This window comes from Aulostomus chinensis, chromosome 23 (genome assembly GCF_037954235.1).
Source record: "Aulostomus chinensis isolate RoL2024-O1b breed Wild chromosome 23, RoL_Achi_v1.0, whole genome shotgun sequence".
NCBI lineage: Eukaryota > Metazoa > Chordata > Actinopteri > Syngnathiformes > Aulostomidae > Aulostomus > Aulostomus chinensis.
Genome location: NC_141342.1, coordinates 14,796,846 through 14,815,622, shown reverse-complemented (window position 1 = coordinate 14,815,622; position 18,777 = coordinate 14,796,846). Strand labels below are relative to the sequence as shown.

The 18,777-nt window shown below is 40.1% G+C and overlaps 2 protein-coding genes across 8 annotated transcripts in view; one reads left to right on the top strand and one right to left on the bottom strand.

Annotated features, from left to right (window-relative positions):
• Window positions 1–483: 483 nt before the first annotated feature.
• zdhhc6 (zDHHC palmitoyltransferase 6) lies at window positions 484–5,494 on the bottom strand. Of its 5 annotated transcripts, none has more exons than XM_086195134.1 (11): window positions 5,228–5,494; window positions 4,533–4,651; window positions 3,939–4,030; window positions 3,655–3,814; window positions 3,377–3,535; window positions 3,195–3,248; window positions 2,144–2,311; window positions 1,907–1,948; window positions 1,365–1,513; window positions 1,221–1,267; window positions 484–1,134 (listed from the first exon to the last, which is right to left on the bottom strand). In XM_086195134.1, the coding sequence occupies exons 2-11, from the start codon at window positions 4,593–4,595 to the stop codon at window positions 1,034–1,036; spliced, it is 1,035 nt and encodes a 344-aa protein (XP_086051260.1). In that variant the 5' UTR covers window positions 4,596–4,651; window positions 5,228–5,494; the 3' UTR covers window positions 484–1,033. The 5 variants fall into 5 exon arrangements, with proteins under 5 accessions (XP_086051260.1, XP_086051259.1, XP_086051261.1 ...); XM_086195133.1 differs by having other exon boundaries at window positions 1,365–1,510; window positions 4,107–4,651; window positions 5,298–5,493; XM_086195135.1 differs by having other exon boundaries at window positions 5,298–5,493.
• An 81-nt stretch (window positions 5,495–5,575) lies between these two features.
• Window positions 5,576–18,777, top strand: part of vti1a (vesicle transport through interaction with t-SNAREs 1A) — a 113,404-nt gene continuing 100,202 nt past the window's right edge. The window contains exons 1-3 of one of the 3 annotated variants that reach the window (XM_086195138.1): window positions 5,576–5,768; window positions 11,305–11,363; window positions 12,787–12,897. In XM_086195138.1, the coding sequence (XP_086051264.1) occupies window positions 5,675–5,768; window positions 11,305–11,363; window positions 12,787–12,897 (264 nt within the window). In that variant the 5' untranslated portion in view covers window positions 5,576–5,674. The remainder of the gene's footprint in view (window positions 5,769–11,304; window positions 11,364–12,786; window positions 12,898–18,777) is intronic. The other 2 variants (XM_086195136.1, XM_086195137.1) reach the window with 2 other exon arrangements.

Below are 18,777 nucleotides of genomic sequence, written 5' to 3'. Positions count from 1 at the left end.
ATAAATTTGCTTTGCATTGCTATTAAACTATGTATATGCAGCAAATTCATATTCATACTCTGACATGTATATGAAAGGAGGAAATGCATTTTTGAAAAAGGAGACTTTTAGCAAATATATAGTTGAGTAGTCTAGTCAACAAGTACCCATTTGGTGATCATACTTTTAATTTATTAAATATTGATCCTTGAAGTATGACGAAACAAATGTAGCTTATAAAGTAGTATTTGTACTGTAAAAGTGTTGATTTAAAAAAAAATCATTCATACATCTTTATAAAAGCTGTATTTAAATAATATTTTATAGTAATTTATATAAAGATATGCTATCAACTGCTAGTCTGTTAGCATCTAATGTAACACTTATAATTCAATGTTTAGTGTAAACCTGATATTTTAAGAATACTGCATCACTCACACTTCTCACTGTAGCCTAAAACCTGTATATTTAGATGAATCAAAGACACATGCAAGTCTTGTGGTAAATCTTTTTTTTTTAATTTTCAGTTCATAATTTGAAGCCAACAATTTGTTTTTACAAAAATAATAAAAAGAAAATCAAGTGTTATCTCACTACTGTATAGAAAGAGTTGCATGACGAAGGCCTGGGGTTAGCAGGGCAGAGGCATTGCATAAGTAGCAAAGAACAGACATCAGCACGAGTTAAAAACAACATATTCAAGTAAGAAATTATGTAATCACAATGAAGTCACATTAAAGCCTGGTGGCAACTCTTTGAAATTAAGACTCTTGCTAGGTTTCACTTTTTGGTCAGAGGAGTCAAACTGAATGACAAACGGCAGCAAAAAGTGCTCATTACGATTTTGGAGACCTATTAAGGACGTAAAAAAAAAAAAAAAAAAAAAAATCCAAGTTGATGATAAAATTGAGTGAGAATTATTAACCAAAATATGGATCGAGTGAGGCTGCAGCATCAGGCATGACATCATCAGTGGATGTAGTTTAAAGAACATGGAGACACCCCTTAAATTCTGTTTAACTCCTGCTCTACATAAAAAGCTCATTGCAATACATTAATTGACTTTCTTATCGCTGGTGCTATCACTGGTAGCTGTGTCATAATGGCACTTCTCCACACATCGCCTTGGAAACCATCCTCGTACGCGATCTCCCACTACAAAAACATCAGACAGAAAAAGAGCACAACATTTATTCACACAACGCATCCTTGTTTCCTTTCGTGCATTTTTTTTCTCTTACCTCTCATTTGCTCATCGCTCAAAACTTTGTCTCCATACATCCACCATCTGAAGAGAAAATGAATCAGAAGTTTTCATTAAAATTATTTCAGCAAATCCCAAATCAAATCTCTCTCTGACCAAAAAAAAAAAAACATGAACTCACTTGGTGCCGCGGGTGGCCAGAATGGTGTCTCCCTTTCTGAGGGGAATCCTGGGCTCCTCTGTGCAAGGGGTTCTAAAAAAGGTTTGGAGACCCTTGGTGAGAGGGCAGCAAGCTCCGTTATAGTCCTCCACTGCTTGGTACTGGACCTGCTGGCCGAGGGAAGGCAACACATCTGGTTATTCTACGGCTTCCCAAACACAGTTAAAAGACAGTGAAAAACTCTGCATGACAGCATTGTTAAGACAAAGCTGAAGCTGCAATGATGGCGTTGAAGACATAGTTCACTCAAATTTGCTGATTTGTATCTCCAGAATTTAGAAAACGCAGGCCTAATATTAGCTTGAAGTTTTGCTATTGTTCGAAGTCAGGTCTCTGTTAGCTTTGAGCTAAACAATATGTAGCATTTTTAAGAATTTGACGGACAGGCAATTACTCTTTTCGGGTAATGTACTGTTTCCTGGCTGCATATATCCAAGTAAGCTAAGGCTGAAACCTCTTTGAGGTTTATGTAAAAGAAAAGCAAGAGTTCTGTAGGAACTTACACTTCTCACTCGTTTATCAGCCTTCTGCTTGAGTTGCTCAATCTGTTTAAGTAAGAACAAAAGAATCATATGCCACGTTCACTGAATACATGTTGGACTTACGTTGTACTCTTTCACATGAGAACAGAGGGAATCACAGTATCTTAAGGCTATTCTGTGTAATTCATTGTTCATAGTCACATACTGTAACATCCCACGCTAAAAGAAAGTTGAAGGCATCACCCAAAGTGAACCTACAGTTAAGGTGTGCTGGTGACACTTGGGATTGACTGGCCATTCAATGCCATCACCCTTTGGCGTCCCTGACCACGTGAAGACTTGCTTGAAGTTCAGCCAGCGGGTGCTGAGGTCGTACGGGAAGATGAACTCTTCCCCTGTTTGGTAGTGCTGTATTCTTTCTTTGGCCTGGTGGAGAAGACGTGGGGACACCAACGTTATGGTGCACTAAGTGTTGTTGCCTGACGTCACTTTTATTGAGGTTTGTTGAAAATACCAGACAAAACAGAGCAAGCTTGCCCCCCCCCCGTGTTTCTGTAAATGTCATGAATGCGCATCGACATGAAAATTCGACCTATGCTGCCCTAACGTCGCTAAGATGAGTGAGCAAACCCCCCCAAAAAAGGCTTACGAGTGTCATAGATACTATGCTAGTCAATCGACTCTGCTTATTCCCCAATGTATGCACGCGCACAAACCCCTCCCCATCCCCAACCAACTTGTCGGTGATTGGCTGGAATGTGGTTTATTATGTTTACGTGCACATCCTGTGCACTCAGTGTTTGTTTGCCGTTTGTGAGCCTTGTGTTGTCTCCAGAGACCGGACTTTTTCATAGTGTATTCAGGGGGCAGGCAGCTAGCGGATAAAGGGAGACGCCTAAAATTTGAGACAAAAATGAAATCGCGCTGAAACCATGCGACAAGGCTTAGTGCACCTTTAATGAGAAGCAAAGACGTTATATTGACAAAATATTAAACTGACAAATCGTGCTGGAACTACCCCCCCCCCCCAAAAAAAACGGAGGCAGGTTTCTAATAATTGATTAGTTAACTATCTTGATAATCAAATGAACTTTTGAACTGATATCTAAATACAAGGATTTGTTGTTTTGTTGTAACTTAAGACAGAAAATGTGGAATCTTTGGGTTTTAAAAAGCATTATCGCTTCTATGAAAGTGAGCATTTTATAATCTTAAAAACTATGTGAGTATAGTCATCAGATTAACTGATGATGATAATAATCTTTACATACAGCCCTTGTATTTACAAAAGAAACAGTGTAATTCTGACCTTTTCCTCGATCCAGGACTCAATTGAGGTCTTGTTTCGAAGGATGACTTTCAACTGAAAAGAAAAAACAAAACAAAACAAAAAACACTGTAGCTTAACACTCAAATAAATGTATGCAAATGAGCAAAAAACAAAACAGCTTTAAAGCCTGAATACAGTTGGTAAAATACAACACTTCTTACCTGTATAAAGAAAAGCATGCCAACAGCAATTGTGGTGCCCAGTGCCAAACCTAAGGCAAAAAGTGTGGCAGCAAAGGCGGGTACACTGAAGGGCATGAGGGGCTGGAACTGACGCACAGCACTCATGTCAATCTTCACTGAGCTCCAGCCAAATGAGATCTGCAGAGGATGAAAAGAACGCAGCCGCTGTAATTTGAGTAAAGACTTATAAAAAGAATGAGAAAAACACTATGAACTTCGCTCTGAAGTGGTAAAAGAGGCGGGGGGAGATTTCATACCCTCTCATAGAGCTGTGTGTACATAGTCATGATGAAGATGATGGCAGCATGCGAGCAGCCCAGCGGAGCCAGCAGCAGGAAGCTGGTGAAGTAGGCGTGGTTCTGGTGGCCGCAGCAGTTGTTGATCCAGGGGCAGTGGTGGTCCATCTTCATTACACACCTGAAAGATGAAAGGCAGAGGAGAGAGGAGTGCTGGGTTGTTGCTTGGTGTAAGGACGGGTGGGGGTGGGGGCTTGAAATAGAGGACATCTGTCCATCTCCGACAAGTCAGAAGAAGTAGCTACCTGTTACATTTGCGGCAGTGGTGAGATCTGGGGGACTTGTATCCTTGGCATACTCTGCAGAACTGTAGGTACTGGGTGTCTTGTTGGTTCTCCTGTTATGAGATTAACATCTCTTCATACACTGTTTATTCTGCATACATGGGCACAAGCCTCTGAGAGGTTCCTTACCGGTTTCCAGCCAAGAGGAATGTACCCAGGCCCGACAAACATAGCATTGAAGTAGTTGTAGAGAATAAGGACAGTCCAGTTTATGAGCATGATGAAGTTAATGCTGCCACCGGTGGTGTCTAGTGGCCAGTACCAAATAATGGAGTCCAGAATTGCCATGGTGGAACATATAGCAATGACAGACAGGGCTATGACTGGGCCCCAGTGGCACAATCTTCGAACCTCATGGAGGTTCTCAAATGTCAAAAAGGTTGACAGGAAGTTCATTTTTCCCCCCTTCCTTCGAGGTTAGTATCAATATTTTGGCAGTCGTGCGTCTGAAATGTAAGATTCACTGTGCTACTTTTTGCCACTGCTATCTTGCAAAGTCAGTGGTGCAGATGGCGCACATATTTTTTCTCTTCTTCTGACTATCCAGCAACTGACCCGGTCTTCAGTCAGTGGGGCTCCCTGTGTCCCATTGTTGTGTGTCCTGGCAAGGAGCAGCATCCTCTCCTGCTCCTCTTGGGACTACACTACCCTTGTGTGCGACTACAATTCCCCATCTGAGAATTAGCAGAAAGCAGAAAATAATTAGACAAAGCTATGTATTGTATAAGACAACATATAATGACGTGTGAAATGATGCCCAGACATTTTACGATGACACCTTAAGCAACTACAGAAACCCTTGAGCAAACGGTAACGTTCTTCAATGTTATTTTCTTTGTAAATTAACTTTAGAGGCTGAGTTAATAATGTTGTACCTATTGCTTAGCATTTAAACACTAAGGTTAATGCAAAGCTGATGTATTCAACAGCGACCACACTAATTAGCATGTCATACTACGCTAGCTAATTCGCGTCATGAAATAAAAGCTGAGCTACATGATATGAACATATGAATGATATGAACATGATATGACTTGGTCAGTCACATTCCGATGGAAAAATAACGAGTGAACTGTTAAAAATAGATAGGAGACTGAAGATATTGCTAGCAATGTGATGCTATTTAGCACAACGGCTAAAGAGGCTAGCAAGTTCGCTAGCTTCCACGCCAGCTTGTCAATTTACGGATCGAGCCTCAAGGTGCGAAGACAAAATCACGGAAAATAATGCAAGTGAAAGATATGACAAACCTTTCTCGGTAGATCTAAATTTGCTGGATTAATGAAGGAACAAAAAAGCTGTCACTTTAAAATTACCAACCTGGTCACTTCCCTGTTTTTAGCTCCTATTTCTGTGAACAACTAGGAACCTTCGTCGTGATGCCTCGGACATCATTGCCTTTAACCTTCCGTGAAAACATTTAACCTTAGCAAGTGCTTACTACAACATTAGCTCCCTCAAAAATTACATTGGTCTTCATTTCCCGGAAAATCAGAAACATGACAGACAGGAGAGAGTTGTGGCCGAGCCTTTTTTTGTATCGCAAAAAAACAACAACCCCAAAACAAACAGAGTTAAGTTCCTCACCGTGCACATTTTACTGTGACTCGCGGAAGGGACACCATTCGAGCCTTGTTTTTATTATTCTGAGCTAACTGTCAAGTAGAGAGCCAACTGTATTAAACTTAAACTGCAAAATGTCTTCAGACTTTGAAGCATACGAGCAGGACTTTGGAACAATTACGGCAGAAGTAACGAACAAAATTGGCCGAATTCCCAAACTAAGTGGAGGTAAGACAATTTTGTTATTAGCTGGGGATCGTTGGCTGCTCATTCTCAGATGAGAAGGCTAGCTAATAGCAGGTGTAGCTTACAACGCTGACTATGTCATTTAAACATATTCTTTTCAGGGGAAAGAGTAATTGCGCTGAAAGTTGAATTACCTGCGTAGTGCGTCATTGATTCTTGTATCACATGTTGACTTGCTTATTAGCTTTATCTGTTTTACTAAATACAAATAATCCAAAAACCTTATTTCTTAATATTTTACATATTAAGAATTCTAGATCGTTAGACGGAAGTTTTTAGTTAATATTTAAAACATTATGTTAAAATGACTTAGCATGATATTTGAAATTGATTGGCATCACACTGATTTCCTTTGATGATGCTAAAATCGACTCATCCTCAAAGACAGGGAGCTTTAGCTATAATAAGTATGTAAATCAATATAGTTCAATGTGTAGCTGCTCCTCCTCTTCTTCTCCCTTGAAAAGTTGTTTGTTGTTATTTAAAGACTAGGTACAACAAGGGTCCAAATGCAAATTATTGTCCAATAGAAACACAGCCATTTAACCGTCTTAATATCAGTAAACTCACAATTCCACAAATTTGTTTTATATTACATATACAGATACTAGTAGTAACAGCGATACACACAATATATACACAGTTTTGTAGCTGTTTTGTTGTGTTCTCCACTCTTAGCAAGTTTGTCTGTCCATACAGAGGTGTAAGTGAACACAGTCACCTGAAACATGAATGTCACCATTAGGATCTGCAGTGATTTTATTTAGTTTTATCATTAATTTCCACTTCCCTTAGTGTTCCCTCAACACTAAATCTCATACTGTCCAGTAGCAACTCTGAGCTTGATTCGTTTTGGCACTTAAAAGCTTTGAGGACTGTCATCAGTACAGAGTTGCAAACTTGCCTTCCATCAGCATTCTAGATAAGGATATGCGATCATGGATTTTGTTTTACAATATCTAATACGCTGATACGCTGAAACGTTTTATTTGCCATTGGTGTATGGACAGTTATAGTTTAACCTACATAGCAATGTAGAGCAGGAAGTCATTTTGTTTTGGCAGATCCATCCATAGGTTATCACAAGCTCTTATGCACTGTCGCTCACTAGTATGACAACAAGCTGCTAACAGCTTCCTCTCTCTTTTGCGCATCAGGAAAATGCAGAACATCGATCGAAATCAGTAACCCATCATTCTCCTAAAAACCCTAACCACTAAATGATAAAAATTGAAATATTTAACCTCCAAATGAAAACACTGATAGTTGCACAATTCATATCCATCCATCCATCGTCATCTTCTGCTTATTCCTTACTAGTAAGGGTCACGGGGGGGCTGGAGCCTATCCCAGCATCTACGGGCGAGAGGCGGGGTTCACCCTGGACAGGTCGCCAGTCCATCGCAGGGCCAACATACAGAGACGAACAACCATTCACACTCACATTCATACCTACTGTCAATTTTAGAGAATCCAATCAGCCTAGTCCCCAAATTGCATGTCTTTGGACGGTGGGAGGAAGCCGGAGTACCCGGAGAGAACCCATGCAGGCACAGGGAGAACATGTAAACTCCACACAGAAAGATCCCGCGCCCGAGCCGGGACTCGAACCCGGAACTTTCTTGGTGTGAGGCCACAGTGCTGACCACTGCACCACCGTGCAGCCCAGAATTCATATCTAACAGGATAAACGGATGGAAATTATTTGAAAGTCTGTTAAAGCACGAAAGTTTACACAGAGTGAAAATACCCGGAGCAGTATGATATCGATAATGGGGAAAAACAATGATTATGTATCACAGACTGTAAAATATGGCAGAGGATTTTATATTTTTTTCCCCCCTCTGTGTTCTCCCTCATGGCCGGAGGTCGACAGGTTCAGCTGTCTGAGTAATGGTGTCGAGATTTAGCGTTTCTTAATTAGTGGTATTGGTAACACCTGAGTTCATCAGGCTGATAAACGAGAGGGAACAACCCAATGATGCATCATTCTACAGACATCCTCACTCTGTGTTTAAAACCACTCACTAAAATAATCAAGTTAAATAAATTTATAAATACACTGGGTCCAAAACATATAAAGGTGCTGCTGTTTGTTACTGCATGCAGCACTAATCATGGCCACTTATTCATTTTACGCACTTTTGTTATCCCTCACAACAAAGGAGATGCTGCTATCTGAAGATTTTTTTTAAGGGGATATAGTTTTCCTGCACTACAGTGCAAATTCAGCAATTTTATGGATCATTTGTTTTGAAATTGGGCACCTCAGAGGTCGAGTGGTCTTCCAGCAACCGAAGGGTCGCTGGTTCGATCCTCACTTCCCTCATGTCAAAGTATCCTCCCGAGATACTGAACCCCTAATAAATACAAGGTTGGCATTGACCTTATTTTGCAAAAATAAAATCAACTTTTCATGCATTGTATTTACATTTAACATCCAGGCTTGAGATGCAACATATATTTGGCATAATGAAATTCACTGTGGGGTTTTGAATTAATATTCACACGCGTTCAAAGACAGAATAGTGTATTTAAATATATAAAAGTAGCCGCCATGAAAATCTCATAAAAATTCCCAAATGTGCTTTTTATCTTTGTATTTTCAGGTGTAACGGCCAGGACTGTATACAAGAATCTAGATTTTCTGCACAACTTACTACAAATCCAGTAATGCAGGCAGAGTTTGTCATCTACTGGTTTCACTACTAATAGTTTTAGCTTTGACTGCTCCAAACTCTTTCCAAACCTTTCTCCCAACATGTATCTCCTCCTCTGGGCTCACATTTGCTCATTGGTTTCTCAAAGGCCACTGACTGTCACAAAACATTGGCTGACTGAATATTTCTGGCGTCTTCGTCGGTTCATAGCGGCCCATTCCACAGAGTAATTCCACATTGCTTCATCTCGCCATCTGTTGACTGTGGTAGAGTAAGCCCATATGAATATGTACAAAGCCCGAGAACCCCATTACAACTGTAAGTATTCGTTCAATGTTTTCTGCCACCGACAACAAAATAGTTTACAGTTGAATTTCAATTGCCTCCCTGCTTGTTTAGGTGTTTTCTTCTTTCCCAGTCCCTCCGGCTCTTCTACCTCAAGTTTTAGCTGTAGTTTGACAGCCTTTATTTAATATGCTAATATAGCTGCAGACAAAGGGCTTTAGTCCTTGCTGTTGCTGAATGTCACATATACACAATGGCTGATAATGACCAGGACTTGCATAAAATGCCCTTGACTGTCTTCACCCTAGCAACAATGAAACACGTGTGTATTTCTTACCATCCCCGCTGAAAATAAAAGGAATATTTGAATAAAAGTACTATAAAATGTTAGGCTTTGTTTCCATGCTATTATTTTTTAACCTTTTTTTTTTTTTTTTTTTTTAACGTGTTCCCGGAAAGAAATGACTTATCACCCATCACAACTACAATATTATTTTAAATAAAAAAAAAAAGGCCTTTGTGTAGTCTTTAACCGTGCATCAGCAGGTTCTAGATAAATATCCGTGCAGGCAGTATTTCACAGCTGCCAGCCCTTTCTCCAAGTTTTGGGGGCACAAAAAAAAAAGGAAAAAAAAAAACACCTTTTCAGAGAATCGCCTCAGGCTGTTTACCATGTAGGCTGTGAGGTTGGACACAGGTTTTAATAATGTATGTGAGGACAGGTAAAGGTAATATTGGCCCATTGTGACTGAGAAATGAAGACCTGAAGAAGATGCAGCCCTGTATCGGATCGCCTTGTGTGATTCAGTCTCAGACGTAAATCAACCAAAGCTTGAAGTTTTGTTGTTTGAGGAATTTAAAGTCTTGTCAAATATTTATCACATGAAGGAACTGAAAGTATTTGCTGGCGGTTCTTGATTTATTCGATTTGGCTCAGGTGGGTAAGACGGTACACAATAAGAATGTTGAGGCTGTTCATGATGATTAGTCTCTTCGGTTCTGGTGTAAGAACTGTGGTTCTTCAGTAAAAACAATACCCTCCTGAAATGTAAGCACAAATAAGGCTAAGTTATTGGTGGTCAAGGCTGGAGAGCAAATTTGAAAAGACCCGTTATTGCCTTTTTGCAGGACTTGTTGAACATATAAAAACTGCCGCTACTTTAAGTCAGTAAAATTAGAACGATTTTTACTCTGAACTCTTAACGGAAGATTATTTTTTTTTTAATTAAATTTTGAATCATTGGAAAAATGTTTTATTACCTCAAATTAACTCCAACTCTTTTTGTCAGACGAACTAAAAAAATCTTAAATGCGTTCACTTTACATGAAACATTTGACAGTGTTCAACACATAAAATGACTATAGTTTAACTACATACAATATGGCTTTGGATCTCATTTCAAAACCACCTTGATGCCTCTGTCTTGTCATAGAACTTTAAAAAAATTTTTTTTACCTAAAGCGATAATAGCGACTACAACGTGACTCTTCATTTTTTTTCTTATATTTCTATTTTAAATGGAAAACTCATAGCCTTGTTTGAAGTAGCTTCCATGTCACGTGGCCCAGTTGATTCCAAATCAATACCAGATTTTATTCTGATATACCAGAATACAACGGTATATCAGAACAACGTGCGTCGTGTATCCGATTGAGGTTGAAAAGCAGCTATGCTCACAGTTCTTTCACAACTTCTGTTTCACTCATAAATCAGTTGATCAAACAAGTCTATAAAACATAGCTTATTATCAGGTGAGTCAGCCCTGGCAGTCTGCTGCGTAGGAACTCAATTTAGGGAGTCCTATTTCACCCAGGTGGGTGAAATCAATGTGGAAATAAAATGCAATGTTGTTGTGAAAAATTATTAATAACAACGTAACGTTAGATGTTGTTAGCGTGGAGGAAAAAAAGGAGCGTGATACATTGAAACGGCGTTAAACTAAGACAATACAATGGGTAAAAATGCTCGTTTTAAAAATCCACCAACTTAATTACGTTTAATGTTGTAAAAAAACAACAACCGTCTATTAGAACAACAAAAAAAAGCTGTTTAATCAAACAGAAATGAAAATGGTTACATTGCTCTCCAAAACAACAGTGTAATGTAGTTTTCACACAGGGTTGGACAAACGTAAAACGCCTCTCGAGAACTCTTGCAAGTCCTAATGAGTTTCAATGGGTAATATAGCGGAGCAGCCACAGGGCGAGGAGCAGAGCAGCGCGTTAGTCATTCTGAGTGGTGCTCATACTTCTGGCAAGTGAGCAAAGCTGACACCTCCCTTCCCTTTGAGTTGGCACGAGGTGTCTCACCGCTCCTCAACAGAAACCAACAAAGGCCTCATAGACACCCATAACTACCAGACATCAAATGTTGGCTCGTCGTGTGGAGAGAATGTGTAAATATATCTTCAAATGTGTCCTCGTGTGTTCTTTTCTCCCAGTCGCTTTCTTTCTCTCTCCCCCTCTCTTCCCCCCGTTGCGGGGGAGTTAGGTTCTTGTCATGAAGCGCTGTTCCTCTGTCGGCTGATCAATATGTTCCTGTTTTTGTTTTTGGTTTTTTTTCCCCGTTTCAGAGGAGAAGACACAGCTGGTTCTAAATGTCGACAAACAGCTTGAAGAAGTCAGAGAGTTGGTATGTCTTTGATCAGTAATTTTCTCCTCTTCCCATTTCCTAAATAATGAATTTGTGGAAGGAGGGAAGGGACAATTTTCACTGGCACCAGACAACAGCGCCTGTATTATCCTGGTGGTGATGTGACATGCAGACACACACTTCACATGGCGCAAAAGGAGGCTTCCTCCTTACATGATTACTTTCCAGTAATCTGCTTTTAAGTGACACCCCTGTGACACATTTCAAGCCATTATCTTGAGGTGGGAGTCTTCATGTTGCTGTTTAAAAATGAGCAAAGTCACCTGACAGAGACAAATTGTTGTCGCAGTTGTCTTGTTATGTCACGGTGATTAGTTCCTTCCAAATCTGCCACCGACAGGCCTGTCTAGCCATGTATCAAATGTATTTTCGCTTCATTCCCGGTGACGTTGTTGGGCCTGTGCATGTAGTTGTAATGAAGGAGCCCTCATATTTGATTGTGTACGAATCTCCACAACTGCCTTCCTCTGTCACAACTTTAATCAGAGCTGAGTGATGTGAGCTGGAGGCATCTTATTTTACAATCCGTACCGGAACATGTTTATTTAAGAAGTTTCTCATCCCAGAGAGTTTCAGGTTTTCAGGAGATGTCTCCCGGATAGATAATAAGTCTTACATGAGAGTGTTTTTTTTTTTTTTTTTTTTCCAATCGCAAAAAGAAATAGGATCATATGTTCTAGAATTTTTTCAGCCCAATGATGATTAAAAATGCATTTCACAAGGTTAGTATCTTAAAGGGAAATTCCAGTGTTTTTCAGTATGTTCCAAATCATTGATACAGACCAAAATTATTTCAACCGCTCCAATATTAAGCAAGCATTTCACCCTCTGAATCGATGGTTTCATTGTGGTGCCTCCCGTCTCTGCGCTGTCTTCTAGTCACATGAGTCAGAGTGCCAAAAGCAACGGATTCGGTTGCGTTCCCATCACTACTGGACTCGCGCAGATCACCAACGGAAGAACAGGTCCCACTCAGGCCTTCCTAATAACGGGAATCTACCGATAATACGACAATATAATACTATGTGTTGACAAGATCGACGGTTTGCTTTGGCTTTAATCAAAACGGAAGGCCGTAGAATTCAGATACCTCCTTCACATGGACATTAGCGCCGTAATCACCCATGAATCAAGAAACAAGTCAATGTGTGTCTGTCATGCCAAAACGTTCCCCCTTCAACACCGATTCAGAAAGTTAAATTTCGGGGAAAGGTTGTGGGACATTAAAAAATAATGATCTGGAAAAAAAACAAACATATAGATGGACTTCCTCAGACAGTTGCCCGCTAACGTGTCATTACAGCTGCTTCACAGACGGAAAATGGGTCCTACATTGAATAATTGTGGAATTTACCTACAGAAATGCGGTTGCTGAATTGAGTGTATTAAATGTTGTAATTAGCTGGAGCAGATGGACCTGGAGGTGCGTGAGATCCCCATCCAGAGCCGAGCCATGTACAACAGCAGACTGAAGAGCTACAAGCAGGAGGTCGAGAAGCTGGAGAAGGATTTTGTAAGTACACCATTTTCTCTTAATACTTAGTAGAACATAGCAGGTCTTACGTATGTGACGTTGTAAAAAAAAAGACAGTATTCAAACACAGCTTCTCAAATCAACCAAACACACACACACACACACACACGCACACACACGCACACACAAGCTCAGCGATACACCCAGTGAGGTTTCTTCAGCCTGTGTATGTAAGCTTGCAAGCAGCATCTATGGAGAATAGGTTGCGTTTGTTTGTGTTGTTGTTGTTGTAGTAGTTGTTGTTGTTGGTGAATCTTTGCTGCTGGCCTTGTTTAGTAATTCATAAATCCCTGTATGTCTGGACTTGATCTCTAGTCTTTATCAAAGCTGAATGAAGCTGCCCACTCTGGTGGGTCACTTGTTTCTAATCGAACGAGTATACTTCAGTTAGATATGACATAAAATTAGCAATTATCCAGATAAATGACTAGATTCTGTGCATTTATCATATTATATCCAATGTGGGATTTTTTTTTTGGGGGGGGGGGGTTATTTGTTAGTTTTGCTGTTAATCCCAACACTGAAATAAACTTATAGTGTAAATCTAACAGTGAAGTGAAATCAATCCACAACTTCAGGAACAGGTTTGTAAAAGTAAACCTTCAACTGGATATTCGAGAACTTTGTAAATTGATTCTCAGTTCGCACAAAAAAAAAGAGAAAAGGAAAAAAAAAAGCAAAGCAGAATGTACAGTAGCTGACCTGAGATGGTTGCAACATTTAACCTTGCTACCAGTGCGGTTCCCGCGTGGTTGCGGTTAGCCTTTAGATTGTTTTCAACAGCCTTGACACGAGCCCAACGCGTCGATTTCCGCTCGCAATTGTAACTCTTCTCCAAACCAGTCGTCACCAGAGTCGTGCTATGATTTACGTCTTGCGACTAATCTGTATTTTTGTGTGTTGTTTACCTACCACTGGTCATCAGCAACGATCTTATTTAAAATCAAACAACCTAATTATATTCCCTTAATGTAAGATATTACCGGCACATCGTCAGTATACGCAGATGTTGGTCAGCGTATCGGCGTAAGGTCTCTTCCTCACTGCTCATCATCAGTGACGAGGAAACGACAATATTTATGTAATTTTACAGGCTTCGAGGCAAGTTACATGTGTTTTTATATGAATATATGAATATCATAGTTCTGCATTGCTAAATGTTGTCGATGGGCCCGAATCACTTTCTGAATATTTGATATCTGCAAAAAAAACAAAACAAAACAACAACCTAAAAAAACACCCCAATATTGTGCATTCCCACATTAAACATTTGTTTATCACCTTATATCGTTTAATATTCCATTTAGATATGGGAACACTGTGTTTCTCTCTCCCTGTTGCTCATCCAAATGCATGAAATACACCAAATAAACACGCATAAACAACCCATTTTGGATGGCGATATGTTGTTAGTGATTTTTTTTAATTTATTTTATTTTTTTGTAGAGTGCAACACAGGGAGGTGCTAACTGAGATCACAGAGGAGATCTCTGTGCCAAGACAGTTTGCTCTCCTCGCCACAGGCATTTAATTGCCAGACGATTAATCTTTAACTTTTCTTCTCCCCACTCTTACTGTGCTTAATCATTCAGCGGTTAACACCTGCTGTGGCTGATCTTGGTGCTAATTTTCATTACCTGTATTTATTTATTTTGTTGGGGGGGGGGGGGGGGATTTGAGGAAAAATAGCTCCAGTAGCAGATCTCCGTCCACTGCCTGCACTACTTACCTCTGTGCCGTTATATCCCCCGGTAGTAGCGGTAGTCTCGGAGATACAGAGGGAAATAATAGTGAGAGAGAATGTTCATCTTCCCTCCTCCTGTGAGTGGCGTGATCAGATCTGTATGTTTAAACCAGCACCACCCACCTCGCCGTAGTAACATCAAGTCTATCTGTTCTCTTGTAAATCTGATGCAAGACCTTCAGCCCCCTCAGATGTACCTCAGATGGGCTAAATGCTAAAGCTGAGCTCAGCCTCTCACTTCCTGCAGGCCCTGGCGAGGACATGACACTCGTCTCAAAAGTGAGGGGGGGGGGGAGGAAAAAAAGGCAATCTCCTTTCTTTTTAATGTAAAAAGCTTCAGCTTTGTTGTGCTTTCTGTGGATATCAAGGCCTTTCTACTCCCTCACTACCCAATCCCCCACCCCATCCCCTACTGGCCTCCCACGGGTGCCTCCCCCCTTAACCTGCTCTCTCATCCTCCCATTCACCCGTGGTTTGAAGTCTTCCTACCACCGGTGTGCCAGCTTGAGACCTCATTCCTGCTCCGTTCCAGACAGGGCCTGAGTCGACCCCAGTAACCCAGCCATTTTCATCCAAGAAGACAACTTATCAAACAGGCGTTCCCAAAGGTGTATATGGGAGCCGCAGCTTTGTTGTTTTGAGTTGACAACTTCATTGCGATAATAGAGGGGACAGTGGGGGTCGTGAAGGTGCCGGTTCATGACGCAACAGCCAAGAAGCCGGACTGAAAAAGCTACATAAGTTAGAGGGGGTCAAAAAAAAAAAAAAAAAGGACAACGGAAATCCTATTTGATAGAGTCTTCTTGTTCAAGTCAGGGGAAGCAGATTGGCATGGCTCTTAAAAGTGGCTTTGATCAAGCAAAGAAGAGGCCTAACATAGGCTTAATTTAATGAAATCTATCGGGTAAACAGAGCCACCATCTTCAAAGAGCCACATTTGGTCTGTCCCAGTGGGGAAGGTGGAGGTCCACAGATGTCCGCTGCGTCTCAGAAAACACAATCCATTTTTTTCTATTTTTTTTTTTTTCAAGGAGGTGTCTCAAATTACATACCGCGCTAACTGTAAATGTCTGATGTCTCTGACACGGCGGGCTTGATGAGATGTCATCCCTAAGCTGTCATAAAGCAACAATAGCGCCGAAAATTTAGAGGTGATTTTGTCAGTCGAAGAACTCAGTTTGTCTCGTGCCTTCTCTGTTGTCAGTGCATATTTTGAATATCAAAGTCATTTCTTTCTTTCTTTCTTTTTTTGTGTTGCTCTTTTTAAAGGCGTCCCTCACTGTATTTTTATATCTGCTCTTGAATACGTAAGTAAACAGGAAATATTTTTAGTCAGAAGCGCTTTTCAGTGAACTTTAAGTTAAGACTGCTGGTGTGTATAGGTGCTGATTTGAAACGGTATTACAGAACTGAAAGAGCACAGTGTCCAACAACATTAAAACCTAAAAATTACCCACAAAAAAACCAACACCTCTTCTCCTTTAAGAAATTCCAGATTCCATGATCGTATTTGATTTTCATATCACGTGTTTTAACTGCTAGAAACAAGACATCTTTGTTTAAGTCCATCCTTACTGGTTGTTTTCGCCGAGGCTGCGTATATCCGTCATTCCTGTGTATGTTGAATTTTAGCCTAGGATCAGCTTCCAAAAATATTTATGATGTCACAAACACCGCTTGAAGGACTGCCTTTCGCCGATGATTCCGAAAACAAACTTCCATCGTATTATATTATGTGCTTATTACGTATTCTGAAAAGTGATTGCATCATGGGTGAACAGAAAGGACTGTCTAACCAGTGGCTCGTTGAATTTTACTATGGCAAATCAAAGAGGTGCATCTTGCCTGCTATTAGCTCCAGAAGTGAGAGAGCACGCCTGCTTGTATCCATCAGGAAGACATTGAAGTACAGACCATTATTCTCTGCAGTTTCTCAGAACACTGCAAACATCTCCAGCTGGACTCCTGCTTGCGTCAACCTCTGTAGTTGTTGACCTCTTTGAGCAGCAGATGGCGGTATTGCTCTAAGAATTTCCATCCACTCTAAGGTTCATGACAAGGACAATATTGGACCCATTTACCAATTACTACGCCCTTTCTGATGTCTGATAATAAATCCTTCCACTTATTACTTTGCCTGACCTCCTCTTTTATGCTTTGTAACACAGATTGAACATAACGTTACTCCAAATGTCCTTGTGTTAAAAGCTCCTTTAAATTCAGTGTGCTGTATGTAGTGGTCTTGATTTCGGCTTTATCTCCACCCCTGTCCACCGATGCACCGTAAGTTATTTAAGACTGTATTGAAATGGTGTCCCTGCAGGAAAGTGGAATTTCTTTTTGAAATTACAAGGCTAAATTGAACGTCTTCTGTTCCAATGAATCCACATGACAGGAGGAGCTTTAACCTCATTAAGTTGTATTAAAGCAGCTATAATCTATATTTTCACCGAATCAACGTGTGAATGGCATTATGTAATGTCTAAAGCGTTGTTCAGTTTACTCTTGTAGTGAGTTACGGCTCTTTGGCAAGTGTTTTGGTCCACTCTCTGCTGCTGTCGTGAGGTTTTCAGCTGCAGCTGATTTGAGTGGAAAATGCTCAGAAAACCATCCTCAACAACAAAATGGGGAGCGGACAACTGGCCGGTTATCATATAGAGTCAGTTAAGAGCCAGAGATTTTCCTGACCGAGACCAAAAACTGAGCTAAAGTACAGGAAGATAGCTGGTACCTACCATGTGAGTAAGTAGCATCTCTTTGTCTTCATAAGCTTAAAAAGGTAATGACACATTCATAATCTGCTGCCCCCAAGTGGCCAAAAAAAACCCTTTTCCCTGTCCTTTTAAAGGAGTGAAGTTCAAGTCTTTGGCTTTTCATATAGCAATTGTCGTCCAAATGTTAGCAGCTTTCTGTTCAAGGGTTCTTGACTCAGATAAAGGTTAATTGATAGTTATTGAATATCAACTCTGATAAGTTTTATGACTGAATACTTTGCATTATTTTTCCCTGTCACAGATTGGAAATAGGCGCCAGTAATGGTCAAGGCAAGTTTGTACTCATTGACTTGAGAGAGAGGCTGGATTCATTTAATTAGATCAAATATAATTTTGGCTGAGCTGAAAGCTATTGTCAACAAGCCCTCACACGCACCTACACACCATTTCATCAAGGACCACCAAGATGTTATTCATTACCAAGAATCTGTGTTTCTTTTGAAAGAAGTGTCATTACTCATTAATTTCTAATATTTGGTTATTGTTTGGAGTTTCAGTCACGGTCAAGTGGGATGTGTAGACATCCTTTTCCTTTTAATAAAAAAAAGAAAAAGAAAAAAAGGAGGGAAAAAAAGCTTTTTAGATGGAATGTGTCGAAGTGTCCGCATCAGGCATGTAATTAATGCTTTTTTCCAAAGAGTCAGCCAACCTTGAAATATTGTACAGTTTGTTTGCCAGGTACACCAGTGTCAGTGTGAATAGAATGGGGGGGCTGTTGGCACTGATTTCCTTTTTTTTTTTTTTTTTTTTAATTTACGTCCTTTTTTCCCGCCTCAATATATCAGTTTCACAAGTGGTTGTCAGTGACCTTCTAGAAATACTTGGGGCTAACACTGAGTGCTGTGTTTAATAAACTGGCACATTGAACAACTCCTGAATTGACGAAAACGGTTTGATTGAAACGCGGAAATACAAAGAGATGATGAAATTAGACGCGTATCGCAGGTGAACGTACAACAAACGAGGCCAAGGTAAATTACAGACACTATTGATTTTTTTTTTTTTTTTTACTTGATGTGGTATTATCTAAATAAATTGCTTAATGAATAACTCTTGACACACAGCTCGGGCTGCACGTTTGAGCTGTCAGAAGGTTTACTCCAGTTATTATCAGGTTCTAAACCCCAGCGTTGTTTGTTGCCTCTACATCTTTAGGTCTTTGTAATCAGTTCATCATTGGATTTTTTTTTAAAAAAGTAGGATTCTTTTAAAGATAAGTAGTATAAATATGTACAATATACTTATTCATAAGCTCCCGGTTAGAGTTCAGTGTGTCATCTACCGGTCACGTACTGACACCTCGACATTCAAGTGACGAGTTAAATCGATAAGAATTAGATT

Coding starts and splice junctions, on each gene's coding strand:
- zdhhc6 (XM_086195131.1), bottom strand. CDS start 4,373: ATGAACTTCCTGTCAACCTTTTTGACATTTGAGAACCTCCATGAGGTT. Junction 2,312..3,194: donor AGTCCTGGATCGAGGAAAAG/GTCAGAATTACA, acceptor CTTCTCCACCAG/GCCAAAGAAAGAATACAGCA. Junction 1,514..1,906: donor CTGATAAACGAGTGAGAAGT/GTAAGTTCCTAC, acceptor TCCCTCGGCCAG/CAGGTCCAGTACCAAGCAGT.